The sequence below is a fragment of the Eptatretus burgeri genome, chromosome 17 (assembly GCF_056783735.1).
Source record: "Eptatretus burgeri isolate ZD-2024b chromosome 17, Ebu_testis_v1, whole genome shotgun sequence".
NCBI lineage: Eukaryota > Metazoa > Chordata > Myxini > Myxiniformes > Myxinidae > Eptatretus > Eptatretus burgeri.
In genome coordinates this window covers 47,528,982-47,555,547 of record NC_140977.1, presented here as the reverse complement: position 1 = coordinate 47,555,547, position 26,566 = coordinate 47,528,982, and the positions used below count along the sequence as shown (strand labels likewise).

The 26,566-nt window shown below is 43.1% G+C and overlaps 2 protein-coding genes across 8 annotated transcripts in view; one reads left to right on the top strand and one right to left on the bottom strand.

The window, feature by feature from the left end:
* LOC147010008 (uncharacterized) overlaps positions 1 to 26,566 on the top strand; it is a 49,994-nt gene that overhangs the window by 8,699 nt on the left and 14,729 nt on the right. For 2 of the 4 annotated variants that reach the window (XM_085861048.1, XM_085861047.1), the window contains 2 exons: positions 4,542 to 4,661; positions 17,821 to 17,917. The gene's annotated coding sequence lies outside the window, so the exon portion shown is untranslated. Of the gene's footprint in view, positions 1 to 1,776; positions 2,380 to 4,541; positions 4,662 to 17,820; positions 17,918 to 26,566 lie in introns of those variants that run through there. The other 2 variants (XM_085861049.1, XM_085861051.1) reach the window with 2 other exon arrangements.
* Positions 7,652 to 26,566, bottom strand: part of LOC147010007 (uncharacterized) — a 96,353-nt gene continuing 77,438 nt past the window's right edge. For 2 of the 4 annotated variants that reach the window (XM_085861039.1, XM_085861038.1), the window contains exons 6-8: positions 24,083 to 24,190; positions 22,116 to 22,240; positions 7,652 to 9,101 (exon numbers count right to left, since the gene is read on the bottom strand). In XM_085861039.1, the coding sequence (XP_085717165.1) occupies positions 8,022 to 9,101; positions 22,116 to 22,240; positions 24,083 to 24,190 (1,313 nt within the window). In that variant the 3' untranslated portion in view covers positions 7,652 to 8,021. Of the gene's footprint in view, positions 9,102 to 17,506; positions 19,877 to 20,309; positions 21,484 to 22,115; positions 22,241 to 24,082; positions 24,191 to 26,566 lie in introns of those variants that run through there. The other 2 variants (XM_085861040.1, XM_085861041.1) reach the window with 2 other exon arrangements.

The window sequence follows — 26,566 nt, the reverse complement described above, 5'->3', positions numbered from 1 at the left end:
CCTGTCTGGCATTGAGGACCTCCACCCATTGTTGGGAGAGCAGAAGCAGCATATCCAGAGTGGAGTGACCTGGTCTGAAACCAAATTGATGATCGGAAATCAAGCCATTGGAGAAGAGGAAGGATTTCATGTCTGAAGTGATGATGGATTCCATAACCTTGCTGATGATTGGGAGAAGGCTGATTGGTCTGCAGTTGCAGGGATCTGTTTTTGCACCATTTTTATGCAGGGCAGTGATGTTTGCAGATTTCCAAGCAGATGGCAGATGACCTTGAGCAAATGAGAGGTTGAATAGAACAGAGAGAGGGTGAGCAAGAGCAGAAGAGCAGGCTTTGAGGACACGTGGGCTGATGCCGTCTGGACCGGTTGCAGAATCTGAGTCGAGGTTTGAAAGCAAGCTCTCCACCTTGTCAGGAGAAAAGGACACAGAGTCCCGGGACAGTTGGGTGCGACTGGGTAAGGTGGGTAGAGAAAGTGATGGGTTTTTGACACAAGATTTAGCTGCAAACACCAAGTTTAGGCATTCAGCTTTTTCACGTGCGGTATCAGCAGTGCGGCCATTTGAGTAAGGGAGGGGATGGAGGGGGAACATACACCAGAAACAGATTTGATTAGATGCCACCAGGATTTTGAGGAGGGGGAGAGGTTTGAGAGTTCAGACTTGAGATTAGAAAGATGTTGTTTTCTGGCTCTCCTGAGGGTAGATACACACTTGTTCCGAGCTTTATGGAAGGAACTGAGATTGCCCTCAGTTGGGTTTGCTTTCCATGAGGCAAAGGCAAGTTGTTTCAGGACAACTGCCTCGCCACAAGCTTCAGTAAACCAAGGGCGGGAGGAAGGGGAGGACAACTGAAGACGAGAGGGGATAAATCTGTGCATGAGGAAGAGCAAGTTTCTTTGAAAGAATTCCCAGGATGAGTTGATGTTGGAGAAAGTAGCGATAGGAGACCAGTCTATAAGTTTGATGGCTGCTTGGAGACCCTGCCAGTCGGCTTGAGTGAAATGCCAGACTCGACGGCGGTGAGGTGGTTCTCTGATAATAGCCAGAGAGACGTCCACTTTGACAAGGACGTGGTCAGAAGAACCGATTGGAGCCACATAAGAGGAAGAGAGAGTTTGGATGAGAAGATAGAAGATGGTCCATGTTTTCGGATAGTGAGGTGTAGATGGAGTCATCACTGTTAGGTGGACGGTCCAGTACACATATAAACATGAGGTGGGAGTGGAGGGAAGCCGTAGCCAGAAGTATTCCTGGGGGTATGGGGGAGTGAGAGCAGTGCACGGAGAGTGAGGAATAGAGTCTTTGATGAAGAGAACAACTCCTCCACCAGGACGAGGCTCAGGTCTGTCATACCGAAGGAGGGAGTAACCAGGGAGAGATACTTGGGAGTCAGACACGTCTTGGGGGAGGAAATTTTCTGTTAGGCGGATTATGTCTGGTTTGTCAGTGGCAACCTGTATGGAAAGATCTGAAAGGTTTGAGCGAAGGCCCCGGATATTTGAGGTCCACACTTTTAATGAAGAGGTGGGGAAGGAGGCTTTGGGTGCAGGGGGTGTGGGGGGGAGGAGGGGGTAGAACAAGGGAAGAGGAGGGGAGGTAAGTAGGGTTGCTGAAAGAATGTGGGGATTGCAGAATAGCTCGGGGAGGGGGCCGCACGATGAGGAGAAAAGGCTCTGTGGTGCTGGGGGAGAGGGGGACAAGAGAGGGGGAAGAAAGCAGTTGAGGATTTGAGGAGGTGGAGTGAAGAGATGGAGGTGAGAGGGCAGTGGAAGGAGGCAGCTTTGTGGATGAGAGGGGGGGGCAACTTTGAGAAGGATGAGTGAGGGGATGAAAGATGGGACAAAGGTGAGGGGGGAATTTTTGAGAGAGGTGAGAGGGAGGCTTGGAGGAAGAAGAGTGGGATGGTTGCTTTGAGAGTGAGAGTGAGGGGGTGAGAGGGGTGAGTTGGCACTGAAGTTGAAAAAAAAGAAAGGTTGATGGAAAGCGAACATTCATAGCAAACTGGGGTTTTTTTTAAAGTTTTAGGTCAGAGATGCGATTTAACACATTTCTTGATGGATGCAATAAAGGCGAATTCAGAGAATGGAGAAAAGAAACGCTGTAACAGTTGGATTTTTTAGGCAAGGAATGAAGGAAAGGTCGAAATGAGAGCAGTCTGTTAAAATAGCAGAAGAGTCGTGCATTATGAAACAGTAAAGAGTACCACATGTGTGAGAGATGGAGATGAAGCATTATAAGATATCGTTTTTGTTATTATTATTAATGTTTGAGAGAGTTTTCAACAGATTAGGTCATGGAAGTGTTGTGGAAAAAAATCGAGGAAGAAGAGGAGGAGGAAGAATAAGAGGAAGAGGAAGAAGAAGCAGATCAGGAGAAAGGTGGCGTTATTTATTTATTTATTTATTTTTTAAGATAAGAAATACAGATTAGTGGGGAGAAATGGAGGAAGATAGAAATTGACGGTAATGGGGAGAGAAAGCAAATAAAACTATCGTACACCGAGGGGAACCGGTAGGCCTCAGCCTAGGCCTCAAACACCCAGTAAGACAACGTCGCCAAAAAACTCACAAAATAGCACGATTTTTGAAACAAAACCGAACTTGGAACACATAGTAACATGAAGGTTAGAAAAATAAACAGTTAAAATGGGACAAATAACGACCGGAAACTTATCTTTGAGATCGTCAGCAGAGAGCTCCTAAGGAGACATCTCGACGCTCCAAACCCGGAACCGGAAGTGATTGGAAGTTGGCCTACTCCCAATCATCAGTAAGGTTATGGAATCCATCATCGCTTCAGACATTAAATCCTTCCTCTTCTCCAATGGCTTGATTTCCGATCATCAAATTGGATTCAGACCAGGTCACTCCACCCTGGATATGCTGCTTCTGCTCTCCCAACAATAGATGGAGGTCCTCAATGCCGGACATGAAATCAGAGCCATATCCCAAGACATATCACGTGCTTTTGATATGGTCTGGCACCCTGCCCTGCTCACCAAACTCTCTTCCTATGGTATCCAAGGCCATCTCCACTCATGGCTCACAGACTTCCTCTCCTGTTGCAGCCAACATGTGGCCCGAAATGGAGTTCTTTCATCCCCTCTTTCTGTCCAGGCTAGAGTTCCTCAAGGCAGCATTCTGGGCCCTGTTCTTTTTCTGGTTTTCATCAATGATCTCTCCGACTCTCTGTAAAATCCTCTATTTCTTTGCTGATGACTCCACCCTCTGCCATACCATCTATCATCCCTCAGACCAGCAAGCAGCAGCTTTTTCGCCCTTTGCAGATCCGGGTAAAATCACAAACTGGTCCAACACGTCTTTCAATCCTGACAAAGATCACACTCACTATGTCTCTCCGAAAGGACCGTTTGAACCCCTCCCCACCCCCCCCCCATTGACTTTCTCAACAGTCCTCTGGAAGAAGTCCTTTCATTCAAGCTTCTGGGTCTCACGATCTGCCATGATCTTTCCTGGGAAAACCACATCACTAACCTGACCACCAAAGACAGTCGCCCACTGGGAATCCTCCATTGTGTAAAGTCCTTGCTTGGCCCACCTGAGCTCCTGACCACATACAAAGCTTTTGTCCACACCTAGTGCTCCTGCCCCTCACCTTTCTCGGCTTCACGCTGTGGAAACCAAGGCATTTAGGATCATTGGTATCTCCCACAATGAGGCTGAGTCTTTGGGTCTCTCACTCTCTGTCACCGCAGGCAGTTCGATGGTCCTTCTGTCTTCTACCGTCTCGACCTCCCCCCCTCCCCCCCGCTTGGTCTGCGATTTGTCCTCACCGAATTTCTGCAGGGTGCTCAAGGTCCGCCAACAAACCCCTTCTGGTAAAATTACCAAAATCACGAATCACTGCTCACCTTCACTCTTTCATTCCTCTTTTTTTCCCGCCTTTGGAGTAAACTCCCTCACTCTGTTCAATCCCATTCCTCCCTCCAGGCCTTCAAAACAGCTGTCCACCACCACCTCTTATCGTCCCCCATCCAAAACCTCGATCTTTTCTACCCCCGTTAATCCACCCCAAATACACCTCCTTCAAATTCCCTGCTTTCCTTCCTGAAAGTCCCTGTAACGTTATTCTTGTATACCCCATGTTCCCCACCCCATCATTCTCCCTTTCACAGATCTCCTGATGTCTCTGTCCTTCACTGTTTTGTCCTTCCCACTCCCACTCCTCTTGACTCATGCCCCCCCCCCTTGCTGTGCGTTGTGTGTTAGCTCTCATACGAGCCTCGACAAGGTATACAAAAAATGTTTTTTTTATTTTTAAGAACCCCCTCTTTCTCTTTCAATATCCTTGATTGACAAAGGGAGGTAGGAGTCTGTCACAAAGTAAGCAAGCTGTACATTAGGGTGTTATTCAAACGCACTCTCTGCGAGCCCTCCAAATGTGCTTGGTCGGGCCACCTGTGCATGAAGCAGTGCATTTCCATCAATGATGTTGCTTGTGGGGTCTTGAGTGTGTCTTTGTATTGTGTGTGAATTACCTTCCAAGAAATGCATCAACTTGGACTTGTCTGTCTTCACAGGGACTCCATCAGCATTAGCCAGTACCCACGGTAGTGCCCACGGTAAAGGACCCAGTGGGAAGCTCAGAACCCTCTCCATACTGACGTAATGTTCTCGGGCAAGAAGGACAAGCTGACCAAGTGTGTTTCTTTGAGCTGTGATTTGCTTTGACTTCTTGGATTGTCCTGTGACATATGCTGATTTGATATTTGAGAATGTCTTGAGATTAAGCTGTTTGATTGGTGCATTGAAGCTCCATGGCCTGATTGTTCTTTCAACCAGTCATTCTTGAACAAATGTGCTGTTTCAACAAAATATAGTTGTGGCCAAAAATATTGGCACCCTTGCACTTTTTTTCAAATAACTCACAATTTTCTCCAAAAAGAAGTTGAAATTAACAAAAGTTTTTGGTTTCCACAATTCTTTATTTCACTATTAATATCACAGAACCTTTGTTTTTGACTTGGTATTTAATATATCCCTTTAAAGTCAGAAAATAAAAAGAAATGCATTGACAAAATTATTGCTACCCGAGACTTAATATTTGGTATCACAGCCTTTGGACAAAATAGCTGCAGTCAAGCACTTCCTGAAGCTATGAATGAGCTTCCTACTCCTCTCTACTGGTAGTCTGGCCCACTCTTCTTGTGCAAACTGCTCCAGTTCTCCCAGATTTGAAGGGTGCCTTCTCTCAACTGCTGTTTTCAGATCTCTCCACAGGTGTTCAATGGGGTTTAGATCTGGACTCATTGCTGGCCACTCCAGAACAGTCTTGTGTTTTGTCTTGAACCATTCCTGGTGCTTTTTCAAGTGTGTTTGGGGTCATTGTCCTGCTGCAAAACCCATGACCTTCGACAAAGACCCAGCTTTCTGACACTGGGTTGAACAGTGAGCTCCAAAATGCCTCCTTGGTAATCTCCTGATTTCATGATGCCGTGCACACATTCAAGGCACCCAGTGCCAGAGGCAACACAGCAACCGCAAAACATCACTGAACCTCCTCCATCTTTGACTGTAGGGAAGGTGTTCATTTCTATGAAGGCCTCATTTTGTTTTCTGTAAATATAGAGATGATGTGCTTTACCAAAAAGCTCTAATTTGGTCTCATCTGTCCACAGGACATTCTCCCAAAAGGATTTTAGCTTGTTCAGGTGTGTTTTGGCAAACTCCAGTCGGGCTTTCTTATGTCTCTCTCCCAGCAGTGGGGTCCTCCTGGGTCATCTACCAGAGAACCCCCTTTCATCGAGTTGGCGGTGGATGGTGTGAGTTGAAACTGTCATACCTTGTGTCTGAAGGTCAACTTGAATCTGTTTGGCAGTTGATCGAGATGCTTTCTCCACCATTCGAACAATCCTTTGCTGCAATCTTCGACCACGTTTTCTCTTGCGGCCACATCCAGGGAGGTTGGCTGCAGTGCCACGGGCCTTAAACTTCCTGATAGCATTGTGTACGGTGGATACATGAACATCAAGGTCTCTGAAGATGGACTTGTAGCCTTGATATTGTCCATGCTTGGCTACAATCTTGTATTGGACTGCCTCAGACAATTCTCTGGTTTTCTTTCTTTTCTCCATGCTCATTGCTGTACACACAGTGACACAAAACAGCAGAATGACTACTTTTCTCTCTTCAAACTGGTTTGAGTGAGTGGTTTTTATATTGCAGTCACCTGCAACTTACCACAGGTGAGTTCAATTCCAAAGTAAAGGAGAATCACCTGCTTGAAATCTAATTATTTATAACACCTTCTAAAAGGTACCAATAATATTGTCCGGGCCATTTTAGGATTTATGTGTGGAAGAAAAAGATTTTGTAATTTTTTTTCAGCCGTTTTTAGCTCGCCTGTTCGAAGAACAGAGAGCTATCGTGATACCCCCAGCGTGAGCGTCAGCGTGAAAATGTTAAAGTTTTTGGTGCAAGTTATTTTTTCCTTTCTAATGTTTTTTATCAACCAACCCTATTTTTTATACGCCCTATATATATATATATATATCGGGGCGTATTATGTGATACCGGTTGTCCGTCCATCCGTCCGTTCCTGTCCGCACTCTAACTCCCAAAGTTTTCAACTTTCACGTTTCATATTTGGTACATAGGTACAGACTGTGGAGACGGTGTGTCGTGACATACGTTAGTCATCTAAAGTGGTTGCCATAGAAACCAGGATGCTGTTTTCCATCCGTTCTTGTCCACACTCTAACTCCCAAAGTTTTCAACTTTCATGTTTCATATTTGGTACATAGATACAGACTGTGGAGATGGTGTGTCGCGGCATACGTTCATCATCTAAAGTGGTTGCCATGGCAACCAGGGTGCTGTTTTCCATGTAGTAGCACAATTCTGTATATACCTTCTTGTTCGGGCGTATATTGTGCTCACTTGCGCTCTTGTTACTGATTACAATATACAAATACATATATTGCTTTAAAATTATACTTCACTGCAATGCTTTATAAAAAATATTAATTATTAGACGAGTCTTTTAAAAACGATAAATGTATAAACAGGCGAGCATTGGGTGGCTTTGACACCAACTCTAGTTGTTTTGTTCCACTGCAAACCAAAGAAATACATATGTGGATACCATTTTTTTTCCAACAATTTTCTGGAAGAAATGGTGCATTATTTGAAAAAAGTCCAAGGGTGCCAATATTTTTGGCCACAACTGTATTTTTACAATTTCGGTATATTATTCCCCAGAAATATACCCAATTTTAATTAGAATTAGTTCTGTGTGTTACCTTAAAATACTCCTCATATGTAACCAATGGTAAGAAATTGATTATTTTTGGTGGATTCAGCTCAGAAATTACCTCGCTTTAAAGGTTCCCCCAATCTTATATGTATAAGTTGTACAGATTACTCACCCCACAGAAAATCTGCCCCACCTGAAGTAGGTAGGGTACTTGACTTTAAAAAGCTGCACAGCCACAACCACACCCAGCCACATATTGTTTGCAGCCGACCTGATTTCAATAGCTCCATTGTCAGGGTTTACAAAAATACTCATCTTGAAAAATCCTGAAGGGGATTGGGGGGGGAGGATGGAGTGTGGGTTGTCCACGGTCCATTGGTATGTGTAACATATTACAAGATGCATTAATCGAAAGATGACCAAAGGGTTGGCAGGTATAGTCCAAACTTGCATTTATTAAAAAGACAGAGCACAAGTGATACATGACACACTCCGGTACGGAGTCGTACACAGCAAAGCAACTCAAGACTGGCTATTCTTCTTTGCATTCCATTTATATCCACTCTAAGCAAGAATATTTACGAAAGCTCCTGGCTCTGCAAGTTACTCCTAAGTACGAGCTGCTTCTGAAACTAGAACTCACAAGAAATTGCCAATTAACAGGACAATTTTTTTTTTAACAAGACGAGATTAACAGGTTCAATTCAGGGTATCCCAAAAAAATGTACTCACTCTTTAAATGATAATAAATGCGTTGTTTATTGACTTAGAAACAAGATTAATGGTTAAATGTATAAATGCATGTTTACAAATGTTCAAACTGACGACCATCACGTTCCAAACACAGCCGATAACGCGGACCAATGGATTCAACAGCATTACGAATCATTTCATTTGGAACTGCAAGACATTGTCTTTCAATTTCCTCTTTCAGCTCATCGACTGTTGCTGGTTTTGAGCCGTTAACCTTATCTTTGAGATATCCCCATAAAAAGAAGTCCATTGGAGTGAGGTCTGGGGAACGCGCAGGGAATTCAACACTACCTCTTCGCCCAATCCATCTGTTCGGAAAAGTTGCTTCGAGATAGGCCCTTACATCACGGTGGTAGTGGGGAGGTGCTCCATCTTGCTGAAAGTAAATCTCTTCGTCACCAAATATCTCTTCGACACGTGGACCGACGGATTCCTGCAGCAAGTTTAAGTAAACATCCCCAGTGACAGTTTGGTCAAAAAAGAATGGCCCTAGAATGCCCAATGCTGATATCCCACACCACACAGTAACCCCTGGTAAGTTTAAATGGTGTTCCATAGTAACATGCGGATTTTCAGGAGCCCAGTAGGTGCAATTGTGTCGGTTAATTGAGCCATTTAACTTGAAGCTGGCCTCATCGCTCCAAACTATTTTGGATGGAAATGCTGTATCTTCTTCGCATTTGCCCAGGTACCACTCACAAAATTCAACTCTCCGGTCAGGATCGTCTTCATTTAGAGCATGGATTAATTTTGGAATGTAACTTTTCCAATTAATTCGCTTCAAAATGCGATGGGCGCTTGATTTTGGGATTCCTGTCTCACGAGCCATTTGTCGTACAGATTTCCGTGCGGATCGGTGGAGGGTTTCCAGCAATTGATTTTCCTTTGCGGAGGTGGTTGATGACCGTGGTCTTCCTGAACGCTCCTTATGGACGTCAAGCACAGTTCCATCTGTTTCAAACTTATCTCGGATGCGAGCAATAGTGCGTCGCGTTGGTGGATCTTTGTGAAAATGTCTTCTAAATTGTCTTTGCACTTCCATGATGTTTTCGTGCTTCCAGTAGCACTTTATGATAAATTTTCTTTCTTCAAAACCTAGTCGTACTTCTGCCATTATTATGGTCAATTTGATCTGAAAATAAATGAAAAATTCAATGCGTTATGAGGAGCCGAAATGCGAGTACATTTTTTGGGACACCCGTATAAGGAAGTAACGAGAAATTTCATGAACTCTCGCAATCTTTCCACACAGTTTAAAGTCGAAGGACAATATTGCAACGAAAATTAACTTATAAGCATTTAAGAGTTAATTAGCCAATTAGTTCTATCATAATGTGCAAAATGAGAGTATTGTAAAACCCAATTTAAATCTGTCAAGACAGTGCTTAGCATCCCTTTGTATTTTTGTCTTGTCACCCCTCCATCCCTGTGTATTTTTGTCTTGTCACCCCTCCATCCCTTTGTATTTATGTCTCGTCACCCCTCCATCCCTTTGTATTTTTCACTGTTAAATGTGCTTTATTTCTCATTAATTTATTGATTGTTAATAAATTGGAGGTTACTGTTTTCACCCCTGTCTGTTTGTTTGTTTGTTTGTTTGTTTGTTTGTGAACAGTATTACGGAAAAACTCCTGGACGGATTTCGACAAAACTTGGTGGGGGGATTAGGTATGGTCCAAGGATCATGCCATTAGATTTTGGACTTGGTCCAAAGTCCAATATGGCCGCTATGGCGGCCATTTTGAAAAAATATTTGAATTTTTGTTTTTGCATTTCTACATGTTTTAAGTGATTTCCAACCAAAAAAAAAAATTGTTAGAGAAAAAAAAAACAAATTTTGCAACTTTTTTTTCAAAAAAATTTCGATTTTATTTTTTGGGCATTTCTACATGCGCGTCGATCTAGTTTAGTTTATTAAATCGTGGTTCAGTAGAGTCTGATCTGTTTTGACCTACAATGAATAGGATATGAGGTTCACGTAAGTGACCCAGCAATATTGGCGGCGGAGATTTTGCACTCTACCGAGTGCTCCCCCTCGTTTGATTCATAGTGTTTTTCCTTTCTCTTCAAAGGAACGAGGAACAGCCTCACAAGGAAAGGTGATCGACAAAAGGCTACTCGTTCTCTTTTGAATCGGAACAATCAACAGCCTTATCAAGCTGGGCAATCAATAGGCGTGCCTGATGATGTCATGCAACGGACAGCTTTGAACCGCGTAATAAGGCAGAAACGTCAGTTTGAGCTGAAAATTCGGAAAGAGAGGAGCGTGTGCTGTTTCTCCCAGCCTCTCCATGAAAGTCCTCACCAGAACGCCTTACCAGAGTATTGCCGAGGTTCTTTAGACCCCTCCCCTCCCCCTATTACAATCCCATGAGTCTGGGGATGAAATATAACTAGTTTGCTTGAACCGGCTGAGATCCACCTCACAACACCTCGTCCATGGGAAAACTGAAGCCTGTTTGTCCCATCGGATCTAGGTAAGAGCGCTTCGCTTAGTTCGACCAGGCCTGAATGACCATTTTTATTTATCAACCCTGCATCTTATAACCCTTTTTGTTCTTCTGTGTGTCAGAATACTTCTTCAGAGATTCTGTGTTGTTCAGGATAAGCAAAGTTGGTTTTGACTGTGATCTTTTCGTTTGGAAGCATGATATATTTTCCGATCGTGACATCTTATTCTTCACATCTATTTCTGTAACTGTTGTGGTTTTGCGTGCTTCCTGCCCTGGTTTCTTATACGTACATTTTTTTTATTAAACTTTATTATTCCAGTGGTTTCTGGGATCGATCACTTCTCTACACGTGAGCAAATTTACCAGTGTGCACGTGCGAGTCACATTCTCGGCATATGAAAGCAAATTGCGAATCGAAACATTTTCTTGAGCAGCCATTTGATGAGCGACAAGTTTAAATTGAAGCCTTCATGCTCAGGCCATCTTGCAGAGTGTTAACTCCGACATCACCAGGTTCGAGTCCCATAGGATCCGGAGGGGTGATTAATTTGTTACAATAATATAACATGCCAACTTTGTCCACAACTCAATTTTTAGAAGAAGCATCTCGTCTCAACAAGTATTATCGAGTGAAAATTTATAAACAGTTCCTTCCATATCGAATCATAAGTAAACAACATCATACTGTAACAATACACCACCTAACAATTACTCGTAAATAATTTTTTTCTCAACCTAACATCGTTGTTCTCAAGTTGTTTCTTTGAATGCAAATTTTGTACATTTTTCTCATTCAAATTCCATTAAAATGTCTTGGAGAGCATCCTTTCCCCCAGTTTTTGCTGTTTATTAGTTTTCATAATTTGGGGCTGAAGGTTTTAGGTCATCCATGCACAGGATATGTGTGACTTGTTTGCTTTCTTGGATGTTCTCCTTTTGGAGGTTAAACAATATCCATATCTTAACCATTGATCACTTGCTTAAGTGATTCCGGGTAAAGCAGGACAGAAGGGGGGAAATAGACTTGAAACATACCTGTGTTTTTACATCTGGAATGTGAATTGTTCCTTCCATGTGATGCTACATGAATGACTGTGCTCCATCGTCTCATTGCATTTTCACTCAGCAAATTGTTTTGGCGTCTATTTTGCACATTATCTTCATTATCCATGAGTATCCTGTGTTGGAGTGGCGACCTGTCTCGGATTGTGTCCAATAGCCAAGGAGACTGCTTCGGCAGCACCAACGCTCTGCAGAGTATGGTCCCAATGGATGGATGGATCTACGAGTATGAGACATTATCAAATGACTTGTAACCATTCCTCACTGTTGACAATTTGCTTCTGTTCTTTCTATCGTTTTTGAGTACGGCCTTGTTGAACAAGAGGTGGTCAATTGTTCCGTCACAGTTTCTCCTGCATTATTTTTGTTGTGCTTTCCAGTTTCTTTGTTTTGTTAAGTGGTGATAGATTTCTTCTGCAATGATTCCTTTTAAGAATTTGCATGTTGTTGGTTTATATTTCTGTGGCAGTATTTTCTTCAGATTTTGGGATGAGAAAGATGTTGTCTTCTGTGAGCCACTCATTCCTTGCCTTTTCCAGGGATCATACGGGCAATTTCCAGTCTGTCACATTTTGTCATGTCACAAAAAAATCGTTTTGTCACATAGAAAGTCCATTTTGTCACATATATTTTGGGGTTTTAGACGCACAGATTGGACAAGCCAGGATCACTTTTTAACATTCTTTTAATTACAAACAACTCAACATTCTCGTAATTCCATAACGTCGCTCATTCTATAATACCGGGGTACCAGTTCATTGGAAAGCTTGGGAGGAAAGTGCTATTTCTTTTTTTCAGGTTATTCAGTTCTTTATTGGCCCCATCTAGCATTTTTTGGCATTCTGGATAGTAGCATTCGCAGCCGCAACTTTGGTGACCAAGTTCTCAGATTCTCCCTTCACTGCATTGTCGAGCATCTTCATGCCCTCCACCAACAGTGCTTCAGCCCTCCTTTTCTTGGCCAGAATTTGAACCTCCTGCTGAGAGTAGTTCGGAGCAGCTGCTTCCGCTGGTCGTTTTGTGGCCCGTCTCTCCCGTTCAATTTGCGTCATATATGCCGACCTTGCTTTCCGAGTGTTTGATATCATTTCCTCCGAATAAGGCAGCATCTGTGGTTTGTTATCATATCTCTTCATATACGAACTTACTGTCCGCAGTCCATTGATGTGAGGCATAGTGAGCCGGGTGCGATGAGATGCGAACAATAGTTTGTTCTTACTGAACCCCCTCTCAACATCAGCATTGCCATGATTCAATTTGAGGGCTATCCGAACCAATGTCATCAGATTGGCGTATTTCAACTGACCACTCGGTCTTTTCATATTGCCGACTCTGTACCAGTACACATCAACTCTTCCATTGACATTTCCTGCATTGGTGTCGGTGTTGTCCTCATCCGAATCTTCGTCTTCGGAAGTGCTGACCTGTGGATTATCGGTATACCAGTCTTCCGGTATGTCCTCGCTCGAGTACTCCAACCACTCATCAGATACTGCGTCAATTTTATCTCTCGAGAACATTTTGATGCCAACGGCAACGCGCTTGATGGCTTACTTAGCTGATTCTGACTGCCGAGCAAAAGGATGAAGAACTTGTAGGTCATGCAAGAGCTGGTTGTCCATTGGGAATGTTTTGAGGAGTTTACCGATCACCTCTGAATAAAAGTTTGGCTCTCTTGAAGAAATCCAGATAACTCCCCTCGGATATCCTTTTGGATTCTCTCATGGCTTTTATCTCCCATGAAGCCGCTTCTCCGATGTCCACTTTTGGAAGCCAGACATCGCAATTCGTTAGATCGATGCCTCCAAGTTGCTTTCCAGTCTTTCGACCAATAGCTCCTTCGGTCAGGGTGCGTCGCATCAGCGATAGGATCAGTGTGTTCATTTCATCGTCGAGAATGTGGATGAGCAGGCCCTCGCTCTGTATCAACTTATTGAAACGGTTGAACATGGACAGGACGGATTTCATGAATAGCAGTTCACACTTGAGAAGCTTGTTACTCAAAACACCACAGATCCTCTTGATTCTGTTGTTCTCCCTCTCTTTGTCAGTAAGAGTTCTGAGAAAATACTCTGTCAAAGCCGGAAGTTGCTCCATCAGTCTTTCTGTGACGTCTTCCAATGTCTTCCATCGCGAAGACACATGGCAGAGAAAGACATGTCCTTTAATGCCCTTGGATTTCTGCACAGCTTCAGTCTTCTCTCCTAGCAGCTGAGTATTTGAAAAGATAGAATACATCAGTGTTTCTCAAGGTGGGGCGTGGCAATATTTTGGTGGGGCATGAGGATTCAGAATTAATGAATCAATATATTGTTGTGGTTACCAAATTCGCAAACCACCATTCAGGTCCCTTAGGTGAGATATCTCGGTAAGTATATGTGTAGTTAGGCCCAAACCCGTTGTCTAGTGGGAATACATGTCATTTATGCGTGCTGCGACTCTTCAGGATAGCCGTTTTTCTTTTACTATCTTTAATTTGGACCAACCGCCATTGTTACCACCACCAACCACAACATCAACCACCCACCGCGGCGCCGCTTCACGTCACACCTCGCAACCGTCGCATCGCCACCGTTCTTGCGCCGCTTGTGGGTACCGGTGTTGGACTCGTGCAGGGCGCGCGCCGAACAGCGTGTACAAAACCACGGATTTTCAGCTCCAAAAACGGATCAAAAACGACACACGCCCACTTTTGTTCCGTCCAATCGGTGAGCGAGGGGCGATTTGGCCCCGCCTCCAGGGCGTTGGAGGGCGGTCGCTATATGCAAATTTATGGATCAAAATGCATTCACGCCCACTTTTTCTCGGGCCAATGGGGAGCGAGGTGAAAGGTCGAAGGCAGGGGGTCAAAGATGAGAGAGCGAAGCCACGGGGCTTATATAAGCGACCGCGTTCGTCAAGTCAAGAGAGTTAAGACTTCGCAGTCGGTGGAGTTGGGAAGAAGAAGCAAGAAGGAGTTGGTCGTCGTCGTGTGCGTTGGAGTCGGAGCGAAGGGGACGGAGCTGTGGAGAGGCGGCGAGGGCAGACGAGGGGGTGCTCGCGTCGTGCCGGGAGCTGCACACCAGGGAGGCCGACGGCGCGACCTGGTCGAGGTGGAGACGCTCGTCGCGGGACTCGAGGCAGAGTAGAAATCCTCCTTTCCCCCGAGCATCAGCAACCCCCTCCTGTTTCCCCCCGCGCTGAGATAGTGCGACCAAGGGGGCCCCTTTCCCACCCCCTACCAGACACTGTCCGCGAGGCCCGCGGAGTTGAGGCACCATCGCCGCTCCGCGTCTCATCACCAGACGGGTAGGCCCGACCCGGTCTCGGCCTCAGGCCCGCCTCATCCTTGAGGGTGTTCTTTTCTTTGCTTTGAGTGTGTGTGTTGTCGGCGCCGTCTGTGAAGTAAAATTGTATAAGTGTTGCCGTGTGCTCGCGTAATCGGTATTAGATCTGCATTGTCGCATTTGCTTTTTGTGTAAAATTGCATTGTGTTTCTTTTCCTTTTCTATGTGCTTTTGGTGGAATTGAATATGTGTGCTTTCCGTTCATCGCGAATAAATGTGCTTTGTGTTGAACTGTTTCCCGCTTCGCTTCGTCATTTCTTTCATTGAATCCTCATCTTGCTTCACGTAAAGGGTTGGTAGTGGGCTGAATACGCCCGATAATTAATCGAACCGTCGAGGCCGACGATAACACCGCTCGGTTATCCCGATAGTACGGAACGGGTCGCTTAAGTGGCCCGTGTCCGAAGTCGACCTGCGGCGAGGTGCGATCGCCCGGTCTACCCTCCGTGTGGGTACTTAGGTAGGTCGAATTTGGCGAGCAACCCTATCCCACGCGGGGGCTGATTGGCTCGATCGCGGTGAGACCGCAAGGTCCACCCGTGACTGGTTCCCGGCGTTAGTCCGAGAGGGTCACGACTGGATTGTCCGTCCGGTGGGCGACGTGCCGCGATTCGAGTTACGTGGCCGTCAGCACGCCGGCGGGCGCGGAATCCGTAACAATATGATCGCTTTCATAGCTTTGCCTTTTAAATACATATGTAGTATATACACTGTAGTGTCTCCAATCATGGTGGGGCATACGATTTTTTTTGAAAATCAAAGTGGGGCGTGGGACAAAAAAGGTTGAGAAACACTGGAATACATCAATACCTATAGATTTGATCTCAGAGCTGAATTTTTCGAATGCACTAGAAAAGGCGTTGTGGCTTTTGTGCAAGTTGCACGTACCAATATTGATCATTTTCGGATTGATCTCTTCCATAGCCTTTTTCTGCAGAGATTTCATGACATTCGGTCCATCGGAGGAAATTTGCAACAACTTGTCATGGTACAGACCGCTGAGAGATCAAACAATGTTGTCCTTGAGTTTAGTAGCATCAGCATGACCCATCTCAAATGACTCCAGATGTTCTACACGAACACGATCACTCTTTGCTGGCCAATAACGGACGATCACATCAAACTGTCTCCAATGTTTAGCAGTTGTTGCCTCATCAACCTAAATACTGTATGCTGGAGCAAAGTTCCTAATTTCATTTTCAATTAGAGTATGCATATACGGCCCCATTCCATCCGAAACTACGTCCGCTGTCTTGTCTGAAGCGCATTGGAACTCCTTCGCGATCTTCGAGTCAGGAAACATGCGAGGAAACATAGCGATCAGAGAATCTGAGAGTCGAAAGGACAAATTATTCACTGAAACACTGGCACACCACATCGTTTCCGCATAGGTCACATTGTTATTTAAGCTCCGCTTTTGCCAGTCTTCCCCTCCATCAACAGCACCCGCGCTGCCACTAGCAAAACAGGTCTGTATATTCCTCTGCGTATCCACGAGTCGCTTCAATTTTCGATCATCACCCAAAATGTTTTGTCTTCGCTTGATATGTGTACCAGTCTTGGAATGACGGATAAGCCGGTCCTTCCCCCTCTGAGCAATGCTCACGATCTTCTGACAAAGACGACAGTGGAATGAGTGATTGTCGTGGGGTTTCGCCCAGTTTTGTATAGGGTCTTGAATGGAGTCCTCCCCATCCAACATGGACACTTTGAAGGCGGTGTTCCTTTTACTCATGATCAACAGCTGAAAAAAAACAGAAACCCTCGTGAGGCCTGACAAAATAATTATATGTGGTCATATAGTGTACTTCAACCACAAATGAAGCGCAACACCCATAATAATGTTCAGCAATTATTGTTCAATCGATATGTTCTTTCATGTTATTGATGAAAAATATCAGTCTGGGTGTTGTTGTGCAGAAATTAACGAAACATGTTCGCAGCAGACTAACGTCGTCTGATAAAAGCAAATTCTGAGCACAAAACATCATTGGAATTCAAGGACCACAAAAATGCTCCTAATTTCATAATGCATCTCTATTTCCTGCTTTGTACTATTACTACGTAATGCCCCCACTTTTCGAGGACAACCATCCTATCTCAAGCCCTAACACACGTCGGCTGGAACCGAGACAAGACGGCCATCCAATTTCGGTCCCAGATTAATCTGAGCAATTTTATGTTGTGGTCCTTAATTTCCATGCATTTGGCGTCAGACATCTAACATACCTGATTTTAGTCCAGGAATCTGCACAATAAGCGTAAATGTTCAGCATCGAATGACAGGAGGCGTAGTGATGAAATAGCTGTGGGGCTGATGGTCAGGTCTCTAATTAACATGGTTACATACAGCATAGTTGATCACTCTTGTCCAGTTTGATATCATTCCTTTCTAAAAAGGAATACTTGTAACCAAGAACCCTTTTAGCTCCTGGAGTTTCTCGTTCCAGTGTCAGCAAAAAGTATTATTAACTGAACAGTGTTAATGCAAAGAAGTCTGCGGTATAAGTGATAAACAAAGCGCAAAAATGAACAAACAGAAACCGCGACATCAGTTATAACAAAGCGCAAAAATTAACAAAACTTGACGTGAGAATGTGTGTTGATCTTACCTCTCACCTTGCTGATGGTGACCACCGATAAAAAGTTTGCTCTAGAAGGATAGTCATCGTGATATATCTCGTACAAAGCTGGCACGGACAAAACTTTCTTGTCAAATGTGCCACAATTCTCTCAACACTGTCACATGAAAAACCTAGTTTGTCACATTTTGTCACATAAAATCTGTTTTGTCACAGAATGTCACAGTTTTTATGGCTTTTGTCAAATGTCACAAAATGTCACACCGTATGATCCCTGCTTTTCCTCCTTCCTCTTTTCTCCACTGTGGGGAACACGAGATGCTAGGAATATGTTTCTGTTGAGTTGAGGTTTGACTGAATGATTTATTGCAGACACTAAACTTGAATGGTTTTTCTCATTGGTTGGTATCTCCATTTGCGGGTTTCAGGAGGTGGAACGGGAGGGAAAGGCCATCTCCCAGAAAGATATCGTGGTGTATCTTCACTCACGGCATTTCAATCTTTCCTTCCGAGTTCTGCAATATGGTAGTATTCCATTGCTCTATTGCATTTTAGATTAGTTTGGATATTTTTGCGATCCTGTATATTTGCATGCATTTTACCATCCGTGAGTGTGGGATGCTGTCAAATGTTTTTTTTTTTAAATAATTCATCCACACATTTGAGAGTTTGGTGTTTCTCCTCCTGGAGTTTTTGTAATACAGCCTTGGAAAATAAGAGTTTGTCATGAAAACACAAGTGCATCTAAATTGCTTTAGTCAGAAATTTGTAATCCCAGCTAGGCCAAGACTTTTCAAGTTTGGCATTTTTGTGAGATGTTTTCTTATTTCTTTGCGAATTATTAATCGGGGAATTTCCTCCAGATGTTGATTTTTCTTTTCCACTTTTCTGATCCAATCCACATTCTGCTTCTGCTTCCCTTGTTTGCAGTAGAATTTTCTGGTTATTTTAAAACAGCTGCTTTTGTCTTTTTCTGTTGACTTAGTCATCACTGTTTTTCTTTTTCTCTGCTATAATTTCATTATCATCCACAATTTTTACTTTTATCCCTACTACATCTATTTTGAGTTTATTTTCAGTGCCTATTGACTCTAAATCCCTCTCTCTTAGATTTTCTTTTTGGATTCTCCTCTTTAGCTTTGGGCTGCGGTTTCCTTTCTCGAATTGTTCTATTTGTCCCATTTCTTTTCTCAATTGTTATCTCAAGTCTGTTTTCCTGATGGTATTTGCTTTCTGTTCATAGGGTCAAGCATATTTTCTTGGGGTGTTGTTTTGTTGTTACTTTTGTTGAAAGAGCAGCGCTGCAGCAAAATATACAGTATTGATATATTTGAAGGGGGATTATTTTATTTTTCTGAAGGCTCGGTTTGCATTTCTTCCTTGTATTTTTTGGCTGTTTGTTGTTTTCCATTCGTTAGTCATGGTCTTTTCATGAGTGGTATCAATCTCATCTCTATTTTGTTGGCAAACTCTTCTTCCAGCTTACACTGCTCATCATCATCCTTCTTTTCATCCCCTTCACAGTTCTTCCTCGTCTTTCTCATTATCATCCACAATTTTTACTTTTATCGCTTCTATTTATCTGTGTATATATCATCTGGTCTGCGTTGGCTGGCTGGACTGTTCTTTCTTGATGGGTGTATCTGCATCATTTCCTCTGGCCCTGCTATTAGGCTTCCAGTGCTGAGACGTGATCTGAACGTACTCTTTATGTACTCTTTGATGTCGAGATAAATGTGAAGAATAAATAAAGGCCTTGCTACAGATGGAACATTTGTAGTGTTTCTCTCCCGTATGTATTATTTGATGTTGTGATAAGCGTGAAGAAGAAACAAAGGCCTTGCTACACATGGAACACTTATAGTGTTTCTCTCCAATATGAACTATTTGATGTCGCGATAAGCGTGAAGAAGAAACAAAGGCCTTCCTGCACTTGGAACATTTGTAGGGTTTCTCTCCCGTATGTAGTTTTTGATGTTGATATAAATGTGACGATTGACTGAAGGTCTTCCCGCATTGTGAACACATGTAGGGCTTCTCCCCCGTATGTACTCTTTGATGTCGAGATAAATGTGAAGAAGAAGCAAAGGCCTTCCTGCATTTGGAACACTTGTAATGTTTCTCTCCTGTATGTACTATTTGATGTTGCGATAAGCGTGAATAATATACAAAGCCCTTGCTGCATGTGGAACATTTGTAGTGTTTATCTCTCACATGTAGCTTTAGATGTTGAGATAAATATGATGAAAGAGAAAACGCCTTTGTGCACACAGAACATTTGTAAAGCTTCTCTCCACCTATGTGGGTCCTCATGTGTTCCTGCCAATGCGAATTCTTAATAAACGATTTACTGCACACGGTGCACTCAAATGGCCTCGGACGAGTGTGTGTCCGCATGTGTATCAGGCACTTTGACTTCAGAGGAAATGATTTATTGCACATCGTGCACTTGTGCTTTCCACCAGTAGGGGTCCTCTTGTAATTCTGGCAAAATAAAAATAAAAATGTGGTATGTCTGAGTTGGCATTGGTAAAGTGTATATAAATAAACAAATAATCTAAAGTTGTGTGTTGGTAATGGAGATAGTGAAGTCTATATCAATAAATCAAGCTTACTGGAAGCCTATAGACTATAGGCCTTTGCACTATTCTCTCCCGTAATGTTTTTAATTGCCCCCAAGTCAAAAATACAATTGTTTCTCACAACTGTTAGCTCAATCCCAAAATCGTTTCAAGTGCCTCATGCTGAGATATTATTGCATACATGTGCCAAATATGAAATAAATGCATCCAGTCTTTTTTGAGTAGAGGCTCCGGACAGACCCACGGATGGATGGACGGACTGATATCCAAAATACATGGTGGGCCATAAAAAAGATAAATAAAAGGAAAGAAAAATCGTAATTCAACACCAATGATTGATAGGAAAGATTTTTTTTAATGTAAAATATTTGCACAATCCTCAAGTTTCAATACTTAAACCAAGTGCTCAATAAGATCTCCCCTCTGTGATGTACATGGTCTTATATGCAACAACAAGTTACACATCACTTTCTAAAAGTTGTCTTGCGGCAACTCCCAAGATACGTAATCTGAATAACTACATTTTCCAAATCAGCAATTGTGCTCAATTTCAACTGAAACTCTCCCTTTGACATAGTCCCCATACAAAAGAAAATCCAGTGGTGACAAGTCAGGGGATGTTATGGGGACAGGTGGCATGGAAATTCAGTTCTGTGATAAGGAGATTCGGAAATTTTTCCCTCAGCCAAGCGAGACATTCATTGGAGGTGTGGGATGTGGCTCCATCTTGTTGAAACCTCAGATTTTCTTTTATTTCTCAGGCTGTTCCATCAGTAAATCTTCAGCATGTGAAGATAACGACCTGTCACAATTACTGCCATTTCGCTATTAAGGTCTTCAAAAAAATAGAGACCGTAGATTTCTGACAAACTCGATCCACACCAGATGGTGATTTTCAGAGAGTGAAGTGAGCTTCGTGTTCTTGTGGCTTTTCCAATCCCCAAAATATGCAATTCTGTTCATGCACCATCCCATGAATGTAAATATGGCACTCATCAGAGAAAATGATGTCAATACTGAGTTCTTCCTTTTCCAGTGCTTCAGAAAAGCAGCCACACGTTTCATCCCATCTTCTGTGATCATTTCCATTAAGTGTATGGAAAAACTAAATTTTTTAAGGAAAAAACCCAATGTCTTCCTTCAGTATTCGTCGCACTGATGTGCGACTGATCCCTGTTTCAGCTGAGAGTCGTCTTGTAGATTTTCGTGGACTTCTCTCCATGCGTTGCCGTAAGGCTTCAATCGTCTCTGGAACACGAACACTAACACGGCGTCCTGAACAGCCCTTGTTTGCATTTTGTAATGAGCCAGTAGCTCTCATCTTTCGCATTTGTTTGTTTATCTCTCACATCATGAGATGGCCTTTATCGTTTTGTAAGCAGGTACACGAGATGCTGGGAATCTTCTGAGAAATGCTCTTTGCACTCTCTTTGGTGAGTTTGTTTCAATGTACGTGTCATAAATAAAGATACGTTGCTCGATGTTAAATTGCCCCATAATTTTTAATACCTGTAAAAAATAAAATAAAATAAATGTCAGGTAATTTGAAATTGATTTACAACCGTATTACGAAGAAAATCTCAGCATGATAAAATGTTGCCCTTTTTTATGGTCCACCCTGTAGTGATGGGGGTTTAAAAAAAACAAAAAAACAAAAAACAAGGAACTTAAACACAGGAGGCCGTTAAAACCATCATGCCTGCATAATAGTTGCAAATTTGTATGGCTGTTTGTCTGTGTTCCATCCTTTTCAAATGCCGAGCATCAAGCAAAGAAGCAGCACATTCAATTTTTTAAGGATTTTAGTATAACTTGGCCGTGGTTCGAAAGCTAACCTCCCAAACTCAGATCGGATGCTCGAACCATTATGCCACTGAAAGTCGGAAAGGTAGGTCGAATTATTCCGATCACATCTATTACATAAACTGCATCTCAATGGCTTCAATCCTGTACAAATGCTCAAATGTACCTGGGAGATTGAGTCTTGCCCAAATGCATTAATGCACATACTACAGATGTACGGAGTTGTCAGGGAGTGGGTATTCACGTGTACATGAGGAGCTGAGGAGCAACTACCTAATTCGTTGCATTTGGTGCCCTCATGTGTCTTTTCACAAGTGTCAATATTCACTTGTACTTACCTGGCGACGAATAAATTTCTGTTGATAATCTTTTGACTTCGCACAGTGTTGCTGCGAAGATCGCTTTTTGAAGGTATGAATATTCTTGGGACAGGAAAACATCCTGAAGATAGTCGTTGATTTATCTGAAGATAGTGCACAGAAAAAAAAGAGAAAAAAAAGAAGTCAGTCTGTGTATCAGAGGGATATAAAAGCAGCATCAACAAAATGGTGTGGATCTTAAAAAGAAGGGAACTATAAAGTTCATAGAACGGTACCCCACACAGTGTTCAAATATATACTTCAATTGAAATTAATGATTTTAAAGACAGTAAAAAGAAAATTCTGGAAGTTCAGGACTATTGAAGCAGTCTTACACATCACCCAATATAAAATGTACAAGTACTGCGAAATGGAAGGTTCTTGGAAGTGATAAGAAGGCAGTTTGTGTTCTCAAGTGTTCATGTCCATAACTAAATTCAAATAAAATGAAGTGTAAAGTTCAATAGAAAAAAAATGAATTCTGGAATTTACAGTGGTAAAACATTGACGCAGCGTCTATTACACCACCCCATCTAACACATTACATTAGTTAATCGTGTCTGTTGTATACAACCTTTATGACAACCTGGTGTTGGCTTAGTGGTTAGGGTGGCTGGCTTGGGATCTTAGGGTCCTGAGTTCAAGCCCTGTTTGCCACTGAATTAACACCAGGTGGGGTTGACTCTGCATGTCATCTTTCTGAGGTTGGCAAAATGAGTACCAGTGTACTGGTATATGGGCACATATACTGTAGCAACATAATCATGTCCCAACAAAATGTCAGCGACCCAGCAGCCAACTGTCATATGCAAGAAGAAGAACCTTTATGACGTCTTTAAAAACAGTCAGTTTCCTGTTTGGAATGATTTTCCATTTTGTTTGACTGGCAGGCAGAGAGTAAAAATATTATCTCACTCCTCTCTGCACATTTGCAGTCAGGACAAATTCAGAGACAAAGTACTGTAAAACAGCAGGTTTGTTTTCTAATTCGTATTCAAAATATAACATTCAACTATAAAAAAAATAAGTCGTTCCTTGATCATAAACTGACATTTGTGGACAGAGAGAGATACACAGACATGGACCAATTGCTTAACCTCGTGTTTCGCTTTGTGTGTACGGAGTAATGCTGAAATGACAAACTTCCGTTTGTAATCAATTTACATTTTTAAGTGAGATTATTACATGAAGGTGTGCCAGTGGAGATAGAGGTAAAGTGCCAAATTAATGAAAACGTCACTCAAAGACTAACCAGTAAGAATTATCTGATGCACTGTAGTTAGGCTTGGCAGGATTGAATGTCAATCAGTAAAATGTTGATTAATGTCAATTTCAGATCACACGAATAGACCGATGAAATATTTACATTGTTAAGTGGCAAAATTTAGAGAAAGGACACTTTAAAATGGTTAATAACTTTGTTCCATTAATATTCTAAAATGCAATGAGTGAAGCAGGTGAAAACAATCAGCTTTGGGTCAGAATTTTCAGTGTAGAGTCCGTACATGGGGTTGCAAGGCATGGAGTTAAAAGTGAGACTTGCATTTTAAGTAGGTCCCATGTGGTCTAGTGGTTAGGATTCCTGGTTTTCACATTGGTGGCCCAGGTTCGATTCCCGGGATGGGAACCAAAATGTCTTGTTCAGGGCTGATTAACATCGGCCACCGAACGGATGGACCGAACAGCTTTTAACTCCCTTGGACTACATTCAAATAATGGCAGCTTTGTGTACACGGGAACACGAGAAGCACACGAGAACCTCAGCTCTTTTAAAACGGGGTTTATTTCCCACACAAAATAACCAGGGAATGGTGTCTCAACGGAAGAGTGCCTTGGAACAAGAGCGCCCGTATGGGCGAGTACTCTGCTAGTATAAGTAATGGAATACGATGCAGGAAAACATCACAAAGAACCATTCTGGACAACTCAAGCCTCATTGTACTCACCATCGACAGAGAGAGAATCTTCACTTAGCTCTTCCTTTATGTGGATGTCTTTTGAAGTCTGAAGAGCATTACCATGGAGACATCCAGCTTCCACTGGCCCCATTTCACCTGCACAAAATCCAATGTTAGCCTCTCGGTTAGGTTTAGCATTTAAATCCAATTATTTTGTTACATGGGAACTGTACTGAATTAAATTAGAGATGTGGTGTGAATATATTGGGAATTACTATTGTGGATATACACTGTCCGATAGTTACGTGGGAGGAGGGGGGGTTAATAATTAAGTAGAACGTTAAGTTAGCATAATCCATGCGTTCATGTAGATTGGAACATTTTCTGTAACCAGGGACCTGTTGGGGTGAAGTTGTCCTGTTCTTATATATGCCATGGGAGGTGGCATAGTTGACAGAGGGATTAGACAGAAAAGTGTAATTTGTACGTGTCCTCACTGCAAACAAGGCAAGGCACAAGGCAAGGTAAGGGGAAGGGTGGGAACAGGACGGTTCTGGCTGTGTCCGTGTATGGCTTTAAAAACCTCCCTGCGGCCAGTGATAGTTCGAGGGGCACCATGACGCCACCTAGCCCATGTGATGTCACCGCCGCATCAACTGCATGTCACATGTTTGGCAGAGCTGGACTGTGAGCAAGGGACGCTCAGGCGCTGTGCGTGTGGTACAAAAAGGAGTTGTAATATGTGGGCATTAAGTCAGCGGTAGTCAGAAATCAGTTGGAGTTGGAGCCGAGAGAAGCTGAAGTCTGGGCAGTCATGGTCTCTGTCTCTGGTGTCGAGGTGCGGCGAGAACATCTTTGGTGGTGACATCAGAGGACTGACCCATGATGTGACTCCCTGACTCCCTGCCCATCCTGGAAGAGCCTGCTTCCATCCCCATATCCTTCAGGACCTTGTCTGTAACCACCCCCCCTCCCTCCGCATTGTGTGTGAATGACAGATTATGTGCTCGTAGCATCTTAAGTAATTATATATATTCATTATTTCTCTATTCATTAGTTTCAGTCTATCTTTCGGATCGAGATTCTCCGTTTGTGTCATCCTGTGTGCTTTAAATAAACCCTTATTTCTCAAGAGATCTTCTTCTTCCTCTTTCGGCTTGCTCCCGTTAGGGGTCGCCACAGCGGATCAACAGTCTCCATTTCGCTCTATCCTCCACATCTTCCATTGACACTCCAACCACCTGCATGTCCGCCCTCACCGTATCCATAAACCTCTTCTTTGGCCTTCCTCTTCTCCTCCTGCCTGGCGGCTCCATCTTCAACATCCTTCTCCCGATATACTCCGCTTCCCTCCTGTGCACATGTCCAAACCATCTCAATCTCGCCTCTCTCACTTTGTCTCCAAACCGTCCTACCTGCGCTGTCCCTCTAATATACTCATTTCTTATCCTGTCCATCCTCGTCACTCCCAACGAGAATCGCAGCATCTTTAACTCTGCCACCTCCAGCTCCGCTTCCTGTCTTTTTGTTAGTGCCACCGCCTCCAAACCATACAACATAGCTGGTCTCACTACCGTCTTATATACTTTCCCCTTCACTCTTGCAGCTACCCTTCTGTCACAAATCACTCCTGCAACTCTTCTCCACCCACTCCATCCTGCCTGTACTCTCTTTTTCACTTCTCTCCCACACTCTCCGTTACTTTGGACAGTTGATCCCAAGTATTTAAACCCTTATTTCTCAAGAGATGTGCCACCTAATTTCCGCCTTTTCGCACGTGTGAACCGCTTCAGCGATTGATAAATCCCTGGGGGGAATTTAACTGGTGAGAAAAAATAGTTTCAAGAAACCAGCAAGATACAGAATCCATAAAAGGGGAAGAAGTTGGGTTTTCCATTCAAATGTGGCTCCATTTAATTCGGCAATTCACGAAGCATATTGCTTTGGCGTGGGGAGGAAGCACCAGCGAATTCGTTGACGTGACAATATTATATGCAGAGCACGTCCCATGGGGTTGTGTACAACTTTTGTTCTTACAACACAACCTGCATAAAATAACTGCGAATATTTTCTGCCCACTTTACAATACGTATACCCATTGGCAAATATATGGTGGCAATATTGAACACATCTGATTCTTCCAAGGTACACAACAAATGGCAAGTCTGTCAGTCTGTTGACCTTCCTCCCTTTGTTATGCTGTCCTGCCAAAAGTCTCAATTGTGTGAAAAAACACAACTAAATAAATCATACATAGGGACATGGTACTTTGCTTTATGAGAAACAGATCTGACCTCATCCAGTACAGACACGTATTTGACAATTTTGGTGAATGAAAGACACTCTCTGGTAACATGTGGGCATTTCCTTCATCCTGTGTTTGAAAGTGTCAGGTGAGTATATTAATCAAGGTTTCCCATTTATGTTTTAGGCGTTAATGTGCCGACTGTGGAATACTCATGGAAGACGGTGAATGTCCTTCTATCACTTACAAGAGGAAGGGTTATGACACCACATTCTTGTAGTTTTTAC